At 41.5% G+C, this 20719-nt stretch overlaps 1 protein-coding gene across 2 annotated transcripts in view; it reads left to right on the forward strand.

Annotated features, from left to right (window-relative positions):
* SOX5 (SRY-box transcription factor 5) overlaps positions 1–20719 on the forward strand; it is a gene marked incomplete at its 5' end in the record, with an annotated part of 509776 nt that overhangs the window by 389872 nt on the left and 99185 nt on the right. For both annotated transcript variants that reach the window (XM_081330567.1, XM_081330566.1), the window contains one exon: positions 14153–14299. In XM_081330567.1, the coding sequence (XP_081186693.1) occupies positions 14153–14299 (147 nt within the window). The remainder of the gene's footprint in view (positions 1–14152; positions 14300–20719) is intronic.

Raw genomic sequence — 20719 nt, forward strand, 5'->3', positions numbered from 1 at the left:
GCTTGTCTTCTGGGGTGTTGGCTATTCCTGCCAGCGTTTTACTCTTGACTTTACAAGTCAGCAGAATCCTAGTCATTATCTTGAGGGCCTTGGAAGGCGTGCTGACATAAAAAGTTCTCTCTAGTCTTGCCTACACTATTCCTTACCTCCGTGTCTAGACTTTTGAATATCAGGGGTGGTAGGAAGAATAAAGGCATTTGAATGCTCAAGGGAGAACCACGATCTCTTTCATCTCTGGTGTCCAATTCCTGATATATAACAAAACGTTCTGTAGCATAGAGACCAGACCAAACTGTATGAATGTAGACACCAAGAGCTAATTATCCTTATTATAGCCAAGAAAAATCGCAAGGGCTGGCATCTACTACAAACTAAGCTCAGCTCAAGAAAAAGCTTTTGCCTTGGTCCTCTGTCGCGTGGGAATCTAGAACACATCAAGGCCAAACTCTGGCATTTTTGGAGCAGCTACTAAGGAAGGGACACGGTGGCTCAGTGGGTTAGGACGCTGAGCTTCTCGATCAGAAGGTCGGCAGTTTGGCGGGTCGAATCCCGAGTGCCGCATAACAGAGTGAGCGCCTGTTAGTCATCCCAGCTTCTGCCAACCTAGCAGTTCAAAAGCACGTAAAAATGCAAGTAGAAAAATAGGGACCACTACGGTGGGAAGGTAACAGTGTTCCGTGCCGGCCACATGACCACGGAGACATCCTCGGACAAGCGCTGGCTCTTCGTCTTTGAAACGGAGATGAGCACCGGCCCCTAGAGTTGGAAACGACTAGCACGCATGTGCGGGGGAACCTTTACCTTTACTAAGGATTAAGCTACGTTACAGAATCTGGTTTACTTAATTGCCAGGTAGATGGTAATTTCTTCCACTGTGTTAAAGTGGTTAGAAAGTTAGAAGTTAGAAAGAGGCAGGGCCCAGCACTGTGCTAGTAAATTTGATTCAGGTCATTCCATCTTTCAGATCCAGCTCCTGGTAAGTTTATGCTTGCCGTGCTTGTTTGAAAGCCGAAGGATTTGGACCTCTTAAGACCACTCCAGAAAGACTCTCTTTTCTCTTGTTCCAAATGTCATTGCTTTGTAATTTTACTGCATCTTCCTATAATCGGTTTTTATGCAAAACAGCTGCTTCTTGTTCAGAGTTTCTCTCTTCCCCTTTCTTCCATTCTCTGAATGATCCATGTTTGTCAGTTCCTGCCCGTTCTGAGCACTTTGTACGGGAAACAAATGTAGGCACGCTTGTCTTCAGGCCACCCAACGAGGCTTTTGTAAAGAGGATGGAAGATATCTTTGTTCTTCCAAGGCATTTGCACTGCTTACATTGGATAGCACGTTCATATGGAACATATCAGCCGGCAGTGTTTGCCCGGATGACCCTATCAAATTTCCTTTCTGGCTGGCTTTCAAGCTTTTTCACTTCATTTCAATTACTGTCACATGGCGTGAACATTGTTATGGACAAATATGTGACTTATTTGGGCAGGCTTCCAGCTAGCTATTCTTAATTTGCAAAGGGAGAGGCAATCTGGCCTGATAACTTCACAGCTATGCATTATTGCTACAGAAGCTAACAATTTTTTTTCTTTTTTTTTAATCAGCTGATGATAGGAAGTACCAAATAATAAGTTCCTGCACATGAACCGTGTTGGAAAAACAAGGTTTGGACTTTGGCTTTATAGGCAGCAGTTGTTAGGCCCAAGGAACCAAAAACGACACGAGATAACTTCACAGTGCTTTCTTCATCGCTGCTTGCCTGTGGACAGTAATCTTGCCAGGCTAAAGCAACTATCTACAGGTAGTAATGTGGTTGTAAGTTGAGGACTACCTGTATGGCATCAGAGCCAAGCAATTAAGCCAAGGCCATTTCATAACCTTTTGAAAAGTTTAGCTGACTATTGCAATTTCAAATAAGGTAAGGATTGTAGATGTTGGCTTAGGTTTGACAAAATTTCCTTAAGACCTGAAGATTAGTGTCCTAATAATTGGTGGCTCAGTGGGTTAGGACGCTGAGCTTGTCGATCAGAAGGTCGGCAGTTTGGCGGGTCGAATCCCGAGTGCTGCGTAGCAGATTGAGCGCCTGTTACTCATCCCAGCTTCTGCCAACCTAGCAGTTTGAAAGCACGTAAAAATGCAAGAAGGAAAATAGGGACCACTGTGGTGGGAAGGTAACAGCGTTCCGTGTGCCTTTGGCTTCTAGTCATGCCGGCCACATGACCACGGAGACGTCCTTGGACAAGCGCTGGCTCTTCGTCTTTGAAACGGAGATGAGCACCGGCCCCTAGAGTCGGAAACAACTAGTATGCATGTGCGGGGGAACCTTTACCTTTACCTTTTAATAGTTTTGCAGATATTAATGTGTAAGGTATGGTATTTAAGAAATGTTCAGCATTAAAATTGTCTGTCAACCTAACCTATTATACAGAATTATCAGGAGGGTAAAATGGAATAACCATTGTCAAGAATTCCTTAGATAGATGCGGGAGGAATAATGCAAATAAATAAACAAGCAGAGCAATCTTACTCTGAGTTTAATGGCAGTTAGACCCTGAGTTACTATTTATAAGATTGCATCATAAATAAGTGTGAGGTCCATGAATAATAATCCCTCTTTTAGACACGATAAGTACTTCATAAACTGCAGAGTTGTATCTAACTAGGGGGGAAAAACCTGAACGGGAATGATATGAAATGTTATATATTGGAAGAAAAAAAAATACTGTGTTCTCCATCTCAGTTGGATTTCTTGAAAATCAACAGAAAGGTGATGGCCTGCATATTTTTAAAGATTTCTTAGTCTCATCACATCCGTATTAATCTATCACGTGTATTTCTTTCAAGGTTTAGGATATGTTGGGCAATCTGTAGATTTTGCACTAAAGTCTCCACAGAAAATGTGTGAGGCATTCATTGAAAAAGACTCAGGATTGTTCCGTCTGTCTGTATTGCACGATCCTGCATCTTAATTCTCTGTTATGATTACAAATCTAGACTGGGGGAAGGAATCCATGGCCCTCTAAAAATATACCTCCCAGCATTGCGGCCAATAGCGGGGAGTGATGGGTACTTTAGTCCAATAACATCAGCAAGTCACCAGGTCTTCTTCCTTTTTTTTTTTATTAAAGAGTTTTACAAAAACAAAATTTTACAATATATCCCCAAATCCCCCCCACCCCAAACCCACCCACTTCCCCCCCCCCACTTCCCAGAGCTAAATACAGGATTATAGTTACAGTAATCATATTCTAAATAAAAATTATGCATAATATACAATTAACCAAATTCATAATGTGCTTTAACTCCCCTTTAACATAACTACAAACAAAGTACCAATAACAATATCCCACTAAAATCTACTCATAAGCTAAATGGAACTTTTTAGTCCCATATTTGTTCTGAATATAATTTATCCATCTCCTCCAAACTGAAATATATCTTTCCTGTGAATGATCTTTCAAATAAGCAGAAATCTTAGACATTTCTGCAAGATTCGAAACTTTAAACACCCATTCTTCTATAGTGGGCAAACTATCCTTCTTCCAATATTGTCCCACCAGTAACCGTGCTGCTGTTATCATGTTCAACATCAAGTTAGTTTCTTTAACATCACAATCTACAACAATACCCAATAAAAACAATTGCGGAGAAAACTTTATCTTCTTGACCTGGTAGACCATGAGGCTACTTTCAGCCAGGTACAGCATCCCTTGAAAACATGTTGAGTATCAATTTTTAAGCTTCCGTTCAGGACAAGGTTCCTGAAGTATGCATTAATGTTGTGTCGCTTATAGATTTGAGCAAGGCAGATGTGAGTAGCATAGAATTCGATATTAGAATTAAGGAACAGAGATAGATAGATAGATAGATAGATAGATAGATAGATAGATAGATAGATAGATAGATAGATAGATAGATAGATAGATAGATAGAAGAGATCAGCCAGACTTCACCTAGTTTCCTCCAGACCTGCTGCAATTCTGCTTAGAAGATACGAGAGGTCAGTTCTAGCAGATGGAGGAGGAACCAGGTCGGTCAGCTATGACATATGAAGAACGCGTTAGAAGTGCGACAGAGATGGCTAACCCTCTTAGTACAGCCAAGTCTTCCGCAGGCAAGCACAGAGTGAAAACCCCTGTTCCACAAAAGGCAACTGGACTTCCTTTGTTTTTCCTTCGTCCTGACCTCCGAAGTGAAGAAGCTTCTTGGATGAGAAGCGAAACGTCTTCCAGAAAAAGAAAAAAAAAACAGCTGTCTTTTGAAAAAGCACCTCTGGGACAACCGGAGGGCTGAGAATCTCCACAGACCTAACTGTGAAAGTCATTCAGTTTTAACAGACTGTCCCACCCGGTTATGGAATAATCAAGTGGTGTTTTGTTTTGTTTGTTTTTCCCCTTTCTGAGTATTCCCCCCCCCCGCCCCCCGCTTTGCAGTCTTATGAAACAAATGCACAAATTAAATTGGCTTCAGATCCACTTATTTAAACACTCCACCATGATGAAAGACACTCAAGACATGGTGAATGCACACTTCTGGGCAAATGGCAAAATACAGATTGTATTTCATTACACTCCTTTGCCATAGAGACTGTTGGCAGCTTCCCTAGAGCATAAAATTAATCCAAATTTTGGAGCTCTCTGTGATGGACCTTTGAGTAGACACGGTCCTTTGTTTGATTGCTTGAGGGTGCCATAACTTTTCATTCTCTAAAAAAATGTTGTCAGTTAACCATCTTGATGCACAGCGTGCGGTCATTCCAGTGTCCTTTTTCCTGGTCTTGAGCCAGACGTTGTCCTGCCCTGGAACGATTAAATTTGAACAGACAGATTCAATAATGTCAAAGTTCAATTTTGTCTAAAAATATTAACATGCTGTGCCCCATCCTGCATATTGCACATTTCACTCTCTCTCTCTCTTACAAACCATGGCAGGTCTATAAGAAGAAGCTCACTCACTAGACAAGAAAGCAGCAAAGCCCGGGCAATTCTAGTCTAGGACTGCCGGGTTGAAGGGTGGCCTTGGGTCCCAGCCATTGGGTGGTGGTCAACTGTTTAGAAATACGTAAATAAATGGCAGCTTGCCTTGGGCTGTGACCTTCTGGATCAGTTGCCAACTCTGTGATTAAGTAGAAGCTAGAAACTTGGTTTGGGGGCTCTTAAATATTTGAAATAAACACTGAGGAATTCCTTTTTTTCCTTTTTTTCCTCTTTCTGTCTCCTTTCTTGCCTCTCTCACTCCCTCTCTTTCCCTTCCTTCCTTCGCTTCTTCCCTCTCTCCTTCCTATGCCTCCCTCCCTCCCTTCCTTCCTTTGTTTCCTTCCTTCCTTCCTTCCTCCCTCCCTCCATCCCTTCCTCTCTTGCTCCCTCCATCCCTCCCTCCTTCCCTCCCTCCCTCCTCCCTTCCTTTCTTCCTATTCCTCTCTTCCTCCCTCCCTCCCTCCCTCCCTTCCTATTCCTTCCTTCCTATTCCTTCCTTTGTTTTCTTCCTCCCTCCCTCCTTCCCTCTCTTCTTCCCTCCTTCCCTCCTTCCCTCCCTCCCTCCCTCTTCCTTTCTTCCTATTCCTCCTTCCCTGCCTTCTTTCCTTCCCTCCTTCCCTCCCTCCCCCCTTCCTTCCTTCCTTCCTTCCTTCCTTCCTTCCTTCCTTCCTTCCTTCCTTCCTTCCTTCCTTCCTTCCTTCCTTCCTTCCTTCCTTCCTCAACACAAACATACAGGTAGCTCTAGACCAGGGGTAGGCAACCCCGGCTCTTTTATGACTCATAGCTGACTCAGGAATTCTGGGAGTTGAAGTCCATGAGTCATAAAAGAGCCGAGGTTGCCTACCCCTGCTCTAGACTTACAACCATTCATTTAGTGACCATTTGAAGTTACAAAGAAACTAAAAAAGTGATTTACAACCTAAACTGTCGCGGCATCCTCACAGTCAAGTGATCAAAAATTTGGACATTTGGCGAAAGGCACGTATTACGACAATTGCAGTGCCCCGGATTCATGTGACTGTCATTTGTGACAGCAAAGTCACTGGGGGAAGCCAGATTCACTCACTGACCACATGATTCACTGAACGACCGCATGATTCACTCACCTGGTGATTTGCTTAGCAACCATAGCAGGAAAGGTCCTTAAAAACAGGTGTGCAACCACCTTACTCGGATCCCGACTGTGCTCTTTAAGTCAAGGACTGCCTGTAATGCGATTGGACAGTTGGTGCTTTGGAGTTTAGGCTCCGAGTTCAAATGTCGGCACTGCAAAAGTCAAAGAGTGATAAATGGCTAATGGGGGGGGGGGAACTCTTTTGAAGCATTGGTTGGGAATTTAATCTCAGCAGAGAAGACTCTGACCTTCAACTCTGCAAGCACCCTAAAGTCTTCCAGGATTCAGTTTATATAAAACAGCCAAGCAAATTCCCGTGGAAAGATTATAGGCAGGAGATGAATGCAAAAGGTCCTCCACATATTGCTCACTACAAATTGATATCCATGGGCCTGTTTCTCTCTCACCCTGGAGGAAATATACCACCAGCATGACTGTTAGCCATCGATAGCCTGCTCTTCTCTAATTTTGCCTAATCTTCTTTTAAAACTGTTTGGGTTCCAGCTTCAGCTCTGTCTACTGGCCGTTAATTTCATAGTGTAAATAAAGATAGTATAACTTCACTGTTTTATTATCTGTTCTGAGTTTCTATCCTTACCTCCCCCCTGCCCTCCGTCCAGTTATATGCAGGGCGTTTTTTCTCATGGAATGCCCAGAACGGAGTTCCGGCACCTTTTTTTAGATGGAACCTTGTAGGGTAGGCAAGGCGGGTTGCATGACATGCCTGAGTTCCGGCACCTTTTTCTTTTACAAAAAAAGCACTGGATAGATAGATAGATAGATAGATAGATAGATAGATAGATAGATAGATAGATAGATAGATAGATAGATAGATAGATGATAGATAGATAGATAGATACAGGGCTTTTTTTCTCATAGAACGCTCAGAACGGAGTTCCGGCACCTTTTTTAGATGGAACCTTGTAGGGTAGGCAAGGCGGGTTGTATGACATGTGTGAGTTCCGGCACCTTTTTCTTTTACAAAAAAAGCACTGCTTATATGATCTCAAATGTTATAACCAGGAGTTTTCCTGTGGCCATTGGTTCATCCTGGCTCCAAACATAGTTATAACTATCACCAAATAGTGTCTGCTTCGATCTTTGGAGGATGACATTGGTGTTCCTTTTAGCTGATTAAGAAGCATTCTGGACCATTTAGTTTGAAAACGTACCTGAAAACGAGGACTCTTTCCATCTGATGATTGAAGAAGACTTTTCTGGCTGAAAAGATTCCACCTTTTTTTATGTTACCCAAATTCTTTACAGGATAACAGAGTTGGAAGGAACCTTGGAGATTTTCTAGTCTAGCTCCCTGTTCAAGCAAGGCGTTGGACTGACAAATACTGCAATTAATTGGATAAATGGCCTAGATACTAATATATAGAACACTTATTCCATTCTCAGGATCTAATGTATTTCAAAATGTAACCCATAAGCTCTCTCTATATATATGTATGTATATGTATATGTGTGTGTGTGTGTGTGTATGTGTATATATATATATATATATATATATATATATATATATATATATATATATATATATATATATATATATATATATATATATATATATATATATATTTGTTTTCTGAGGTTTTCGCGGGTGTTTATATGTGGATCTTCGGTCATTCGGGTTTCTTCCCACGTAGAACTAAAGGTGTAGGTGCAACGTTTTGACGGAATCCCATCCGTCATCATCAGGCTGGAGGCTTCAGCTTCCTTCTTCTGGGAGAAGCATGTGGTAGTGGCTGTTTGTTCCTCTTTTTTAAACTGCCAGAGGGGGTGTGTTCTGTGGGTGGAGGTGTGCTCTGATTGGGTGGGGGATTAAGTGTGTTCAAAACACACTCCCACCCAATCAGAACACACTTAATCCCCCACCCAATCAGAGCACACCTCCACCCACAGAACACACCCCCTCTGGCAGTTTAAAAAAGAGGAACAAACAGCCACTACCACATGCTTCTCCCAGAAGAAGGAAGCTGAAGCCTCCAGCCTGATGATGACGGATGGGATTCCGTCGAAACGTTGCACCTACACCTTTAGTTCTACGCGGGAAGAAACCCGAATGACCGAAGATCCATATATATATATATGTGTGTGTGTGTGTGTGTGTGTGTGTGTGTGTGTATACATACATACTTGAATTCCTCATCCCTTACAAAATTGATTACATATTTCCATCATATGTTATCCATAGCATTGTGTAGTCCTTTTATATATTTTTACTACTGCTATCCATGAACTCTTTGCCATATGCTAAATAAATAAATAGATTATAACCTCTTGCACTATCAAAATGCCAACATATCTCTTCTTAGTGGTACAACTTTTCCAGGATGGCCCCAGCCCTAAATAAGGACCATGTAACGCATGAACTCTATGCAAGTCTTAATTTTCTAATTTTTTTTCCTTTTAAACCTTTAAAGCCTCAAAAAAAAAAAAGTCACAAACTTTTACTCATGCCTGCTTTGTAATACAGGTAGTCCTTGACTTACAACAGTTCATTTAGTGACCGTCCAAAGTTACAATGGAACTGAAAAAAGTGGCCTACGACCGTTTTTCACACTTAGGACCGTTGCAGCATCCCCATGGTCATATGATCAAAATTCAGACACTGGGCAATTGACTTATAATTATGACGGTTGCAGTGTCCTGGGGTCATGTGACAACCTTTTGCAGCCTTCTGACCAGCAACGTCAATGGGGTGGCCAGATTCGCTTAACAACCGCGTTACTCGCTTAACGACTGCAGTGATTCACTTAACAACTGTGGCAAGAAAGGTCGTAAAATGGAGCAAAACTCACTTAACAAATGCCTTGTTTAGCTAATGCTCCGTGGAGAGAATGTGGTGTTCATGGACTTACTTACAGGCACTGCTCAACTTCTTTAGAAATTTAAGGCTCCGTTCTGGTCATAAGTCGAGGACTACACCTGTCCTGTGTGCATCATTTGCCACACAATGTTGTCCTTCGGAGGCTGAAAAAAAATAATTAAGCAGCTATTTCCAATCCCCAAAAGATTGCCTTTCCCTTTCACTAGGATAAATGGAGCCATAATCATCCAGGGCCTTACACTCCACATTCAGTCTTCCTATGTTTTTGATAACCACTGTAAAAGCTAAAAGATTATTTATTTATTTATTTATTTATTTATTTATTTGATTTGTATACCGCCCTTCTCCCTAAGGACTCAGGGTGGTGAACAGTGACATAAATAACAGAATGCACAAATACAGATATTGAAAACAAATTAAACCCTAATTTTGCCCAAATGCAGAAGATAGTTACCTTAAAACAATAATTACAAGTTTGTTGTTGCAGTTGTTGTTTTGCATCATCCTTAATCACCTTGTAATGCTGTTTCAAACTCCTTCTTGGAAATTGTATGCTTTGTTTAGCATTCCACAGTTGGATGCTCTTTAACCTGCGTTGACCGTTTATACTAGCCGTCCAACATTAAAAGAAGATCGCTCAATAGCAAGTGCAGAATTTTAATATTGGGCACGGTGTTGATGCATGTTTGTCCTTGCTCCCTTTATTATCACACGTAGCCCGGTATTACTTAGCATTACAATAGGTAGTATGTTCAGCAGAGGTGCCTAATTTTGTCGACCCTTTTCTCCTTGAAATAATGACCTAATGCACAGTGTTGGCATATATTTCATTTTTGTATGCATCTGTTGCCATGCAATGTCTACCTTCTCCTTTACCTTGGCCTACACTTCCCCCAAGTAGCAGCAACTTGACGAAGGACTGTTGCTATGTATTTCTCCAGCAGGCAAGAAGATGCATCTTAAGAAAGTGTGTGGACCTAGCTTGAAGCAGCTGCTCACAACGTCCTCCTGAATAATCCACCCCTGTAAAATTTTATGTATTGTGAGCATTGTTCTGCCTCACTGTAAATGAGCCATGATATATAAGAGGCTGGTTTGGTGGTTGTTGGTTTTCTTTTTTGAATTAATTCATATTTTTAAACACTTTAGGCAGGGCTTTTTGTGTCATAGAATGCTCAGAACGGAGTTCCGGCACCTTTTTTGGATGGAACCTTGTAGGGTAGGCAAGGTGGATTGTATGACATGTGTGAGTTCCGCCACCTTTTTCTTTTACAAAAAAAGCACTGACTTTAGGATTCATTCACACCATCTCCTTTCTTTCTGATTCAATGTGCTGTTAAAAATGCAGCTCACAGATCATGCAGGGGTGCTTCCTTACTTTAGAACAACATCTCGTTTATTTGCTGAGAGCTTCAGGTTGGCTTCTTAGCATCTCCTATTAGTGCTGGGCACAGAGACTCTTCAGTAACTTTTTTTTTTAAATCCAGTTCACTTTGATCTAAGAACATTTATTTTTGAGATTTCCTTTGGAAGAGAATAAGGGGCGTGTTTTTTTATTTTTCTTTCTTTCTTTCTTTCTTTCTTTCTTTCTTTCTTTCTTTCTTTCTTTCTTTCTTTCTTTCTTTCTTTCTTTCTTTCTGAATTTGTTTTGATATTTCTTTCAGGAATCAAATGTTCTATGGAGAGAGTGTGGTGTTCGTGCAGTTACTGACAGGCAGTCCTTGACTTATGACCATCACTGAGGCTGAAATTTTGGTCATCATAAGTCATAGTGTTCATTAAGCAGGTTTTACAATCTATTTTTGCAGCTGTTACTCTCTCTTTCTCTCAGCCAAACTTACCTTATAGCAGGGGTCTTCCAACTTGGCCCTTTTATGAATTGTGGACTTCAACTCCCAGAATTCCTCAGCCAGCCCTCCACAATTCATAAAAGGGCCAAGTTTGAAGACCACTGCCTTACAGGATGGTTGTCATGGGGGAAATAAAAGGAGGAAGTATTATGTATGTTGGCTGCCTTGAGTTAATTATAAAGTAAGAAGAGCCAGATAAAAAATCTAATAAATAAATGAGAAGATGGAAGTTTTGTCGGTGATTGGACAGTCTGTTTCAGAAGGTTCCATAACTTTCTCTGAATGAAGTTGCATTCCAGTTGCAGGGTGTGCAATTTTCACTGGGCTAAACACCATCCCATGATGTGAGAATGTAACAGAATAGCAGAGTTGGAAGGATCCTTCCAGATCTTTTAGTCCAACCCCCTGCTCAGGCAGGAAACTCTGTAACGTTTCAGACAAATAGAGAAGGAGTGGCAGAACCTGGAGTCAGAGTTAAAAGAGGGATCAGCCTAGAATCCCTGCGTGGCCATAAACTAAGTCCAATCCCCCTTGAATTCCACTGAACCTGTTATCTAACTGTAAGCAGGAGCTGTCTGTAGTTGAGAAGATTCTTATGCATAGACTTTTTAGCAATAAATTAATTTAATCGGACCTTCAAGTGTGAACCTGGTCTTTTGCGCCTGACACATAGTGGGCCATCCTTCAAAACAGGATTAGCCATATTAAAAAGTTTTCCAAGTGGGTGGAAGCTGAACTAAATATTGATGTTGCTTTAAGTATTTAATCATTAAGCTTTAGCACGTTTTAGCACCCAGCTATAATTTCTGCCCCCTCTCATCTCAACCGAGTTTCAGTTTTAAAATATGTGAGCAAAACCTCCCCCCAACTTTCTATGCCTGTGGCTGCCATTTGCAGAGAGTTGTACTTCCAGATCAGTATGCAGAAGACCGCTGCTCGCAAGAGTTACGATTTTGCAAATGGAAGGGCTTAAAACATCAAAAAGTCTCTGCAAATTATGATTTTACATTAACTAACAAGGCAGCTTTGGAAAAGTAATTGACCTTACAAAGGAAATGGAATGAAATTAAGAATGCCGAGTGATTCCCAGTGGGACTATTGGATGCCTACTCTAGAATTAGTAGGAAAAGTCCAAACATAGCATGTTTGGCTTAACCAATTTTCAAGTACAGTATTTATAAATATTTATAAATATTTATTTATTTATTTATTTAAATAAATAAGTACAGTAGTCCTTAACATATGACCGCAACTGAGTCCCAAATTTCCATTAAGCGAGACATTTGTTAAGTGAATTTTGCCCCATTTTACGACCTTCCTTGCCACAGTTATTAAGTGAATCACTGCAATCGTTAAGTTAGTAACACAGTTGTTAAGTGAATCTGTCTTCCCTTTAGTGGTCCTCCTTCATATTCCCAGGGCACTGGATGGCTGTGCAACATGTTGTTGTTGTTGTTGTTAGCTACGAAGTCGTGTCCGACCCATCGCAACCCTATGGACAATGTTCCTCCAGGCCTTTCTGTCCTCTACCATCTTCTGGAGTCCATTTAACATAGGCTCTTTTCAATAGTAGGAAGAGACCATGGAATTTGTGGGGTCTTTGGTTCCCTGTAAGTTTGGTGGTTTTCTTACAGACATTTCTATACCAAACTAGGTAACATCATCAATTCTGGATAAGGGAGTAGGGGAAGCAAACCCTACTCACTCACTAGCACTGATGATGTTACCGAGTTTGGTATTGAAATGTCTGCAAGAAAAACCAAGCTCAGAGAGCACAAAGGACCCCACAGTTCACCCCGAGCTACAAATATTCTCTTTTCTCGGTACCATGGAATTTCTCCAGAAAAATTTAATGCACTCTTTTCTCGATGGCTTAATGCAGAATTCTCTAGAATTCTCTAGAATTCTCTAGAATTCTCTAGAATTCTCTAGAATTCTCTAGAATTCTCTAGAATTTTCTAAAATTCTCTAGAATTCTCTAGAATTCTCTATAAGGTCTGGTGAGCCTCACCAGTTACGCTATAATCTGAATATTGCAGCTGCTCCTCTATAATTCCCCCAAAAGGCAAAAACCAAGATTTCAGTTAGTGCTGAATGTAGTTTTATTTTTCAGTTTTTCTTGGGTGCTGCTTCTTCACATTGTCGTTTGTTTGTTTGTTTGTCTCATCTGTTGTTTTTGTTGTGCTTTTCTGTGACTGTCAACTGCCTTATGGTTCCATATGGATAAAAGGAAGGGATATCGGTATCTGAAATGCCTAAATAAACATCAGCAAATAAAGAATTTTTTCACCCCTTCCCAGTAAGCTTTCCTTCAGTTTTCTTCTTCCTCTGTACAGCTAATTATAATAAAAAATTGCACCTTGCGATCAGAAATCCCAACACTCGTAAGATGTTACAACTTCCATCATCAGCTCAGATCTGTATCTTGCCTAGTACAGAGGTGGGGAACCATGGCTTCAACTCCCAGAATTCCTGAGACAGCCAGATCTGTATCTGTCTAGCACAGAGGTGGGGAAACATGGCCCCTTCATGACTTGTGGACTTCAACTCCCAGAATTCCTGAGCCAGCCAGATCTGTATCTGTCTAGCACAGAGGTGGGGAAACGGCCCCTTCATGACTTGTGGACTTCAACTCCCAGAATTCCTGAGCCAGCCAGATCTGTCTCTGTCTAGTACAGAGGTGGAGAAACATGGCCCTTTCATGACTTGTGGACTTCAACTCCCAGAATTCCTGAGCCAGCCAGATCTGTCTCTGTCTAGTACAGAGGTGGAGAAACATGGCCCTTTCATGACTTGTGGACTTCAACTCCCAGAATTCCTGAGCCAGCCAGATCTGTATCTGTCTAGCTGGCTGTCTCAGGAATTCTGGGAGTTGAAGTCCACAAGTCATGAAGGGGCCATATTTCCCCATCCCTGATCTAGTAGTATAGAGGTAGTCCTCAACGTACAACCACAATTGGGACTGGAACTTTGATCGCTAAGCAATGTGGTCACTAAGTGAGCTATGCCCTATTTTACTGCCATTTTGGCCACAGTCATTTAGTGAAACTTGTTTCCCTCATTGACTTTGTCTATTGAAGTCCTCCTGGGAAGGTTGCAGATGGCATTCACATGACCCTGGGATGCTCCAATGTTGTAAATACATGCCAGTTTCCAACAACCTGGATTCCTATCATGTGAACACATGATTGTCGTGACAGTCGTAAGTGCAGGGACCAGTCAGAAGTCACTTTTTCAGGGCTGTCATGGCTTTGAACAGTCGTTAAACGAATGGTTGTAAGTTGAGGACTACCTTTGTTTTAAAAGTGGGGGTTGGTTCAGGGGAGGATTTTTGAACTGGGATAGCTTCTCTGTCTGATCCGCTTCTGTTGTTGTCTTGCAGCAATTATATGCTGCGCAACTTGCAGCCATGCAAGTATCTCCTGGTGGAAAGATATCCGGCATTCCCCAAAGCAACATCGGTGCAGCAGTATCGCCGACCAATATTCACACTGACAAGATCGCAACCAGCCCACCACCCAAAACCAAGGTAATCCTTTAAGATTCACCTGCCTGGCTCTGTTGTAAAGTACCTGTTGCATATGAATGGGATTTTCCCACGCTATAGATGAAAATAAATCAGGTCTTGTGTCTTATAAGGTTTTATAAGACTTATGTCTTAGTCTTATGTCTAACGAGACTTACCCATGCAGTATGGCTGTATTGCTATTATCCTTCTCATCTTTTCTACTACCTTCTCCTATTGGTATCTTATGATTATATTACCTTGTTGTTTGTATGTACACTGACAGCTTATGCACCAGAGACAAATTCCTTGTTTGTCCAATCACACTTTGCCGATAAAGCATTCTATTCTATTCTATTCTATTCTATTCTATTCTATTCTATTCTATTCTATTCTATTCTATTCTATTCTATTCTATTCTATTCTATTCTATTCTATTCTATTCTATTCTATTCTATTCTATTCTATTCTATTCTATTCTATTCTATTCTATTCTATTCCATATTTTCTATTCTATTCTATTCCATTCCATTCCATTCCATATTTTCTATTCTATTCTATTCTATTCTATTCTATTCTATTCTATTCTATTCTATTCTATTCTATTCTATTCTATTCTATTCTATTCTATTCTATTCTATTCTATTCCATATTTTCTATTCTATTCTATTCCATTCCATTCCATTCCATTCCATATTTTCTATTCTATTCTATTCTATTCTATTCTATTCTATTCTATTCTATTCTATTCTATTCTATTCTATTCTATTCTATTCTATTCTATTCTATTCTATTCTATTCTATTCTTCAGGATGAATGGAAAGGTTATGGCTATTGAAAAAAAATGGCTTTGAATACCGGTTGTCAGACCTGCCATAGCTTAAACTCCTAAATATAAATGATCCTTAGCTCTATTTGTTGAGAAAGAATACTTTTATTAGAAGGCTAGTGTATTACAGTAATGCAAAGCCAGAACTGAGAATTGCAGGCCAAAATCCCTAAGGTCAACTTCCCTTTGTTACTTCCCTCCACCTACCCCCAAGCAACCAATGGGGTTCAGGCAATGTTTTCATAATGGACAGTCTAGGCATAGTTTGGTATGCAGCTCATGTTCCAGATGACCCTGAAGCAGCTTCTGAGGAGATACAGCACTTATTTTCATTTTCCCCTAAGCCTTCCCTATTACATTTGCCCCCACCCCAGAGTTCATGGCAGTCTGTCACTGAATACTGGTGAAACGCAAGCAAGCATGAGGTGGCACCTGACACCAGTAGAATAGCAGTTATTAGAAATCACTAAAACACCTATTGCAACTTCTGTTTGCACAAAAACAATATGGATTTTGCATTGTAAGGATTCCCTACATCGCTGCAGTTGAAGCAGGGTTTATAAACTCACTTATTCAGCATCTGCTTTGTTCCTGAAATCCAGAATTAAAGCATTCAATATGGATAGTTCTTCAAGTCTACTTTTGGTCTTCTATCAAAATAGACCTTAATAGCCTTCAGGTAATTGGTAAGGTCAAGCTGCTCTTATCCTCCAGATGTTCCCCCCTGATGTTCTACTAAAATGTATCTTCCTGTAACTTAACGCCAGTTTAATTCAATTTAATTTAATTCACACTTCTGGGATAGAACAACTGTTTGCTTCCCCCCCCCCCCCCCGTATTATAGCCTTTTGGGTTTCTGAAAAACAGGATTTTATTCCTCCATTTTTCTTCTTCAGGATAAGATTATTACCAATTAACTAGACAGGCTGAATGATTTAGGAAAACTGGGGACAAAAGAGCAATATAGAAAACTACATCTGTGAGTGGATGTATGCATACACACATACACAGAGAGACTCAGAAAAAGAAATTGGAACTAGAAACGCATACTGATTTCCACATGAATCTTAAACAAAATATTTGCAAAGTGATACTGGACAGGTCAAAATGAATTTGCTTTTTTTTTTAAAAAAAAATGTGTGCAGAGTGAATCAATAAGAGTGTGCAGACGTTAGAGTTTTGTTATGGTGTGTTTGGGTTCAGATAATTTAATATCTCTAGACATACATTTTCCAAAACAAGTATCAGGTAAGAAAGAGGTGGTTCTAAATGTATTTGTTTCCATAAGAAATATAATCCATTTGCAGCAGCCCAGGGCTGTCTTCAGAACCAACTTACATTTTGACGTGCGGAGAGTTCTTATTTAGTGACTGCCTCATTTAGTGACTGTTTGCAGTTACCATGATGATGACACAGTAACTTTGCAAGAAATTCTTATATAGACAACCTTTGCAGGACTGTAAAGCAAAAGAAAGCTGACATAAGTTCATAAGCACAGTCTCTGTTTCATTTAATGACCACTATCTATATTTGGTGGAATAACCATGTGAAAATGATGGGACGTGTTTCCATGATCAGTTCAAAAAGTGTTGCAAAGAAGGAGCAACTTTTGTCCAGGACTTCATATGGCTACCTCTGCAATAGCTTTTGTGTGTGGAAAAAAAAGGGCATCTTTCAGATGTGAACATTTACAGTATTTGTTCTGAGAAAGGACTAATCCTAGCTGGCTTCCTTCCTCTTAGCAAGTGTCTCTCAGTATAGCCCACTGGGAGAGAAGCTGCTTATATCTATTTTCTGTATTGGGCAAAAATACGGGGTCAATCCATGAAAGGTGTTTGCTCTGCGGTTGGCCTTGGGATATAAGACAGACAGATAGTCAGTGAGATGGATGGATGGATGGATGGATGGATGGACGGATGGATATAGAGAATGGATGGAGGGAGGATGGATGGAGGATGGAGAGACGATGGAGGGATGGAGGGATGGGAGGATGATGGATGAATGATGGATGGATGGATGGATGGAAGGGTGATGGATGGCTAGATGATGGAGGATGGATGGATGATGACAGATGGATGGATGGATGGATGGATGGAGATGAATGGATGGATGGAGGATGGATGGATGAAGAAAGAATGGATGGATGATGGATGATGGATGGATGATGACAGATGGATGGATGGATGGATGGAGATGAAGAATGGATGGATGGAGGATAGAGGATGGATGATGAAGAAAGAATGGATGGATGGATAGATGGATGGATGGATGATGGATGGATGGGAGGATGATGGATGAATGAATGAAGGATGGATGGATGGATGGATGGGAGGATGATGGATGAATGATGGATGGATGGATGGATGGATGATGACAGATGGATGGATGGATGATGGAGAATGGATGGATGGAGGATGGAGGATGGATAGATGAAGAAAGAAAGGATGGATGGATGGATGGATGGATGGAGTTAGCCTCCACAGAGTGTGTGTTTTTAAAAAATCAGGATAACAACAATACTGATACAAATAAATCCCTGCCCATTTTTATACATATCATGTCTCTGCAGCTTTAATCTCCATCTTGTCTTTTTAACCATGTCCTGTGGACACAAGAGAGGGAGACAACATACATACATAAACATACACACACATACATACATACATACATACATACATACATACATACATCTAGAATTTGGTGTAGAAAATAAGGAGAGGCAGCTCAGGTAAGACCCTGACTCAGGCGAGGGGATATGTTCTTCTCAGACAGACTCTCCTAAAGATCCCTTTCCATCTTACAGCTAGCAGATACTGAGAGATCCAGTAAGTTCCACCAAACTTTGCTAGGAAAAAAAACCCTCTGCCCATCCAAATACTAGTTGCCCACATAAGGACAAAAGAAAGAAAGAAAAATAAACCATGTCATATTACTTTTAGCCCTTATTTGGGGGATTTGGGGATTACAGTATTGACTTGATAACGTTCACAAGAACTCTAATGCCTACCTGTGAACAGAAAGGAAGCATGTGTCCCCACCCCCACTCACAGTTACTAGAAATACGTTGCAGTCTTTCCTCTTTCTCTCCTTTTCCTTTCTTTGGTGGTGTGGGGGGGGGGGAGGAAAATCTATCCCTCTTTTTGTACCCTCCAGTTTCAGTCCGGTCAAGGGACTGTCGTAGAATTAAGCTGCAAAGAGAAGGCAGAGAAGAGTGGCATGCGTGTTTGTGTGTGTGTGTGTGTGTGTGTGTTTGAATGAAGGGGGCCCTCCAAACGGCTGTAAAATTGTGCAGCACGGTCCCTCTGATTCATGCTGTTTTCAATCTGCTGTGTGCCAGTTGGAGGTTGAGAGAAAGAGGAGGGGAGGGCGAAGCAAGGAGATAATACGGAGAAATGATAGAGTGTCTGTGACCTCAAAGCTAAGGCTGGAAACCCAAGACATTGATTTCACTTAGCATTCCTGCTGTGAAATCTGGCAGAGTTCAGATGTAATAAAAGAACAAGATTCTCTTCTAATGGTAATGGCGTATGACAGACATGTCTGTCATTTGGTCGGTCCTACACACACACACACACACACACACACACACACAGACACAACACACACACACACACACACACACACACACACACACACACACACGAAAGGGAAGAAGGAGAGATGGGAGATATCTTCTGATCTTCCTGTGGAGTTGGCCGAGAGCCATTCTGAGCTTTGAGCTAAATCGCAGCGTACAGTGTTAACTGAGGAGCTAACTAACCAGCAGTGTATTAACTAAGTATAAGTGTTAACCAAGGAACTAAGGAGAAGTTTCCTAATGGGGAGAGCAATCAACCAAGGGAACAGCTTGCCTTCAGAAATTGTGGGTGCTCCCTCGCTGGAGGCTTTCAAAAAGAGACTGAAGTGGTCTAGGGTCTCCTGCTGAAGCAGGGGATTGAACTAGGGCAGGGGTAGGCAACCTCGGCTCTTTTATGACTCATGGACTTCAACTCCCAGAATTCCTCAGCCAGCATGGACCATATAAGCCAGAGGTCTTCAAACGTGGCCCTTTTGTGACTTGTGGACTTCAACTCCCAGAATTCCTCACCCAGCATGGACCGTATAAGCCAGGGGTCTTCAAACATGGCCCTTTTATGACTTGTGGTCTTCAACTCCCAGAATTCCTCAGCCAGGCACACTGGCCTAGGCCAGGGGTAGGCAACCTTGGCTCTTTTATGACTCGTGGACTTCAACTCCCAGAATTCCTGAGCCAGCATGGCCAGCATGGTAACCTCTCCCTTTCCCCTCAGCATGGCTGGCTCAGGAATTCTGGGAGTTGAAGTCCATGAGTCATAAAAGAGCCAAGGTTGCCTACCCCTGAACTAGGGAGACCTCCAAGGTCCCTTCCAATTCTATTAATCTATGTTCCATGTATCCCTCCTCATGCAAAGCGGGGTAAAAGGGAATGAGATCCATGGAAGTGCACCAGGGATAGGCAACCTTGGCTCTTTGATGACTCGTGGACTTCAGCTCCCAGAATTCCTGAGCCAGCCATGCTGAGCCATGTTGGCTCAGGAATTCTGGGAGTTGAAGTCCACGAGTCATCAAAGAGCCAAGATTGCCTACCCCTGAACTAGGCCAAAAGGTCCTCTCAACTAAGGAACTCAGTAGATACCTGGAGCTGGTCACTTCCAGCCTCATCTCCCTGGCCAAGTGGTTGTCCCGAGAATTCAGTAAGGAGAGAATCCTTCCTCACCCTGCCCCAAAGGGTGTTTTTTTGTTTGTTTTTTAAGGCAAGTGGATTTTCTTGTTTTGTTTTTTTCTTTGAAAATGTTTTGCTTCTCATCCAAGAAGTTTCTCCCATTCCAGTTCTTCAGTTGAACTGAAGAAGCTTCTGGAATGAGAAGTGAAACATTTTCAAAGGAAACCACCCCCACCCCCAAGAAAGTCCAGTCACGGTTTGGAAAAAAGCAGCTTTGGGACAACTGTGACTTGGATGATTGAGAATCTCTACAGACAGTTCCTCACCCATCTACTGTATACACATTTTTCAGCTTTCAGCAAGATAATAATGACATTGAAATAAAGCTTGTCAGGGTTTCTGAAGATAGTGGCCTGGCATGTTGAAAAAAAGCTAAAAAAGAGGACTCAGAAGGCTGCCCACAACGGTGAGAAAGATCAGGGCTTCCATCTGTAGCCATTGGCCAAAACAGTGGTGGTAAGCTCTGATCTTTCACTCATAATTATAATTCATCTGTACAGTGTCCGTGTATGTAAAGGTAACATCCTTGGAGTTGAGCTTGAGTTGCAACTCACAGTGTCTTTTCCTAGCACATCTCTAGATTGCAGTTCTGGGATCTCGTGGTCTTCAGTTCAGCTACTCACCTAGCGATTTCGAGATCAATCAAAGTCAGCTGAGTCCTGCCGTCCAGTGCGCTCTGGATGTATGACAGAACAGACATTCTTTAGACAAAGAGAGTTACTGGGGCAAGAATGGATTCGCCCATCTTAAGTGGTGAAATTGGACTCCGTGAACTCCTAAATCTGAAATTGCTGGACTCTGCCTCTTTAAAGTGACGGTGGGCATGGACTTTGTGGCTTGTAAATTTATACCAAAGTGGATTTTATGCAGGGGA

This window comes from Vipera berus, assembly GCF_964194415.1.
Source record: "Vipera berus genome assembly, chromosome: 6".
Classification (NCBI taxonomy): domain Eukaryota; kingdom Metazoa; phylum Chordata; class Lepidosauria; order Squamata; family Viperidae; genus Vipera; species Vipera berus.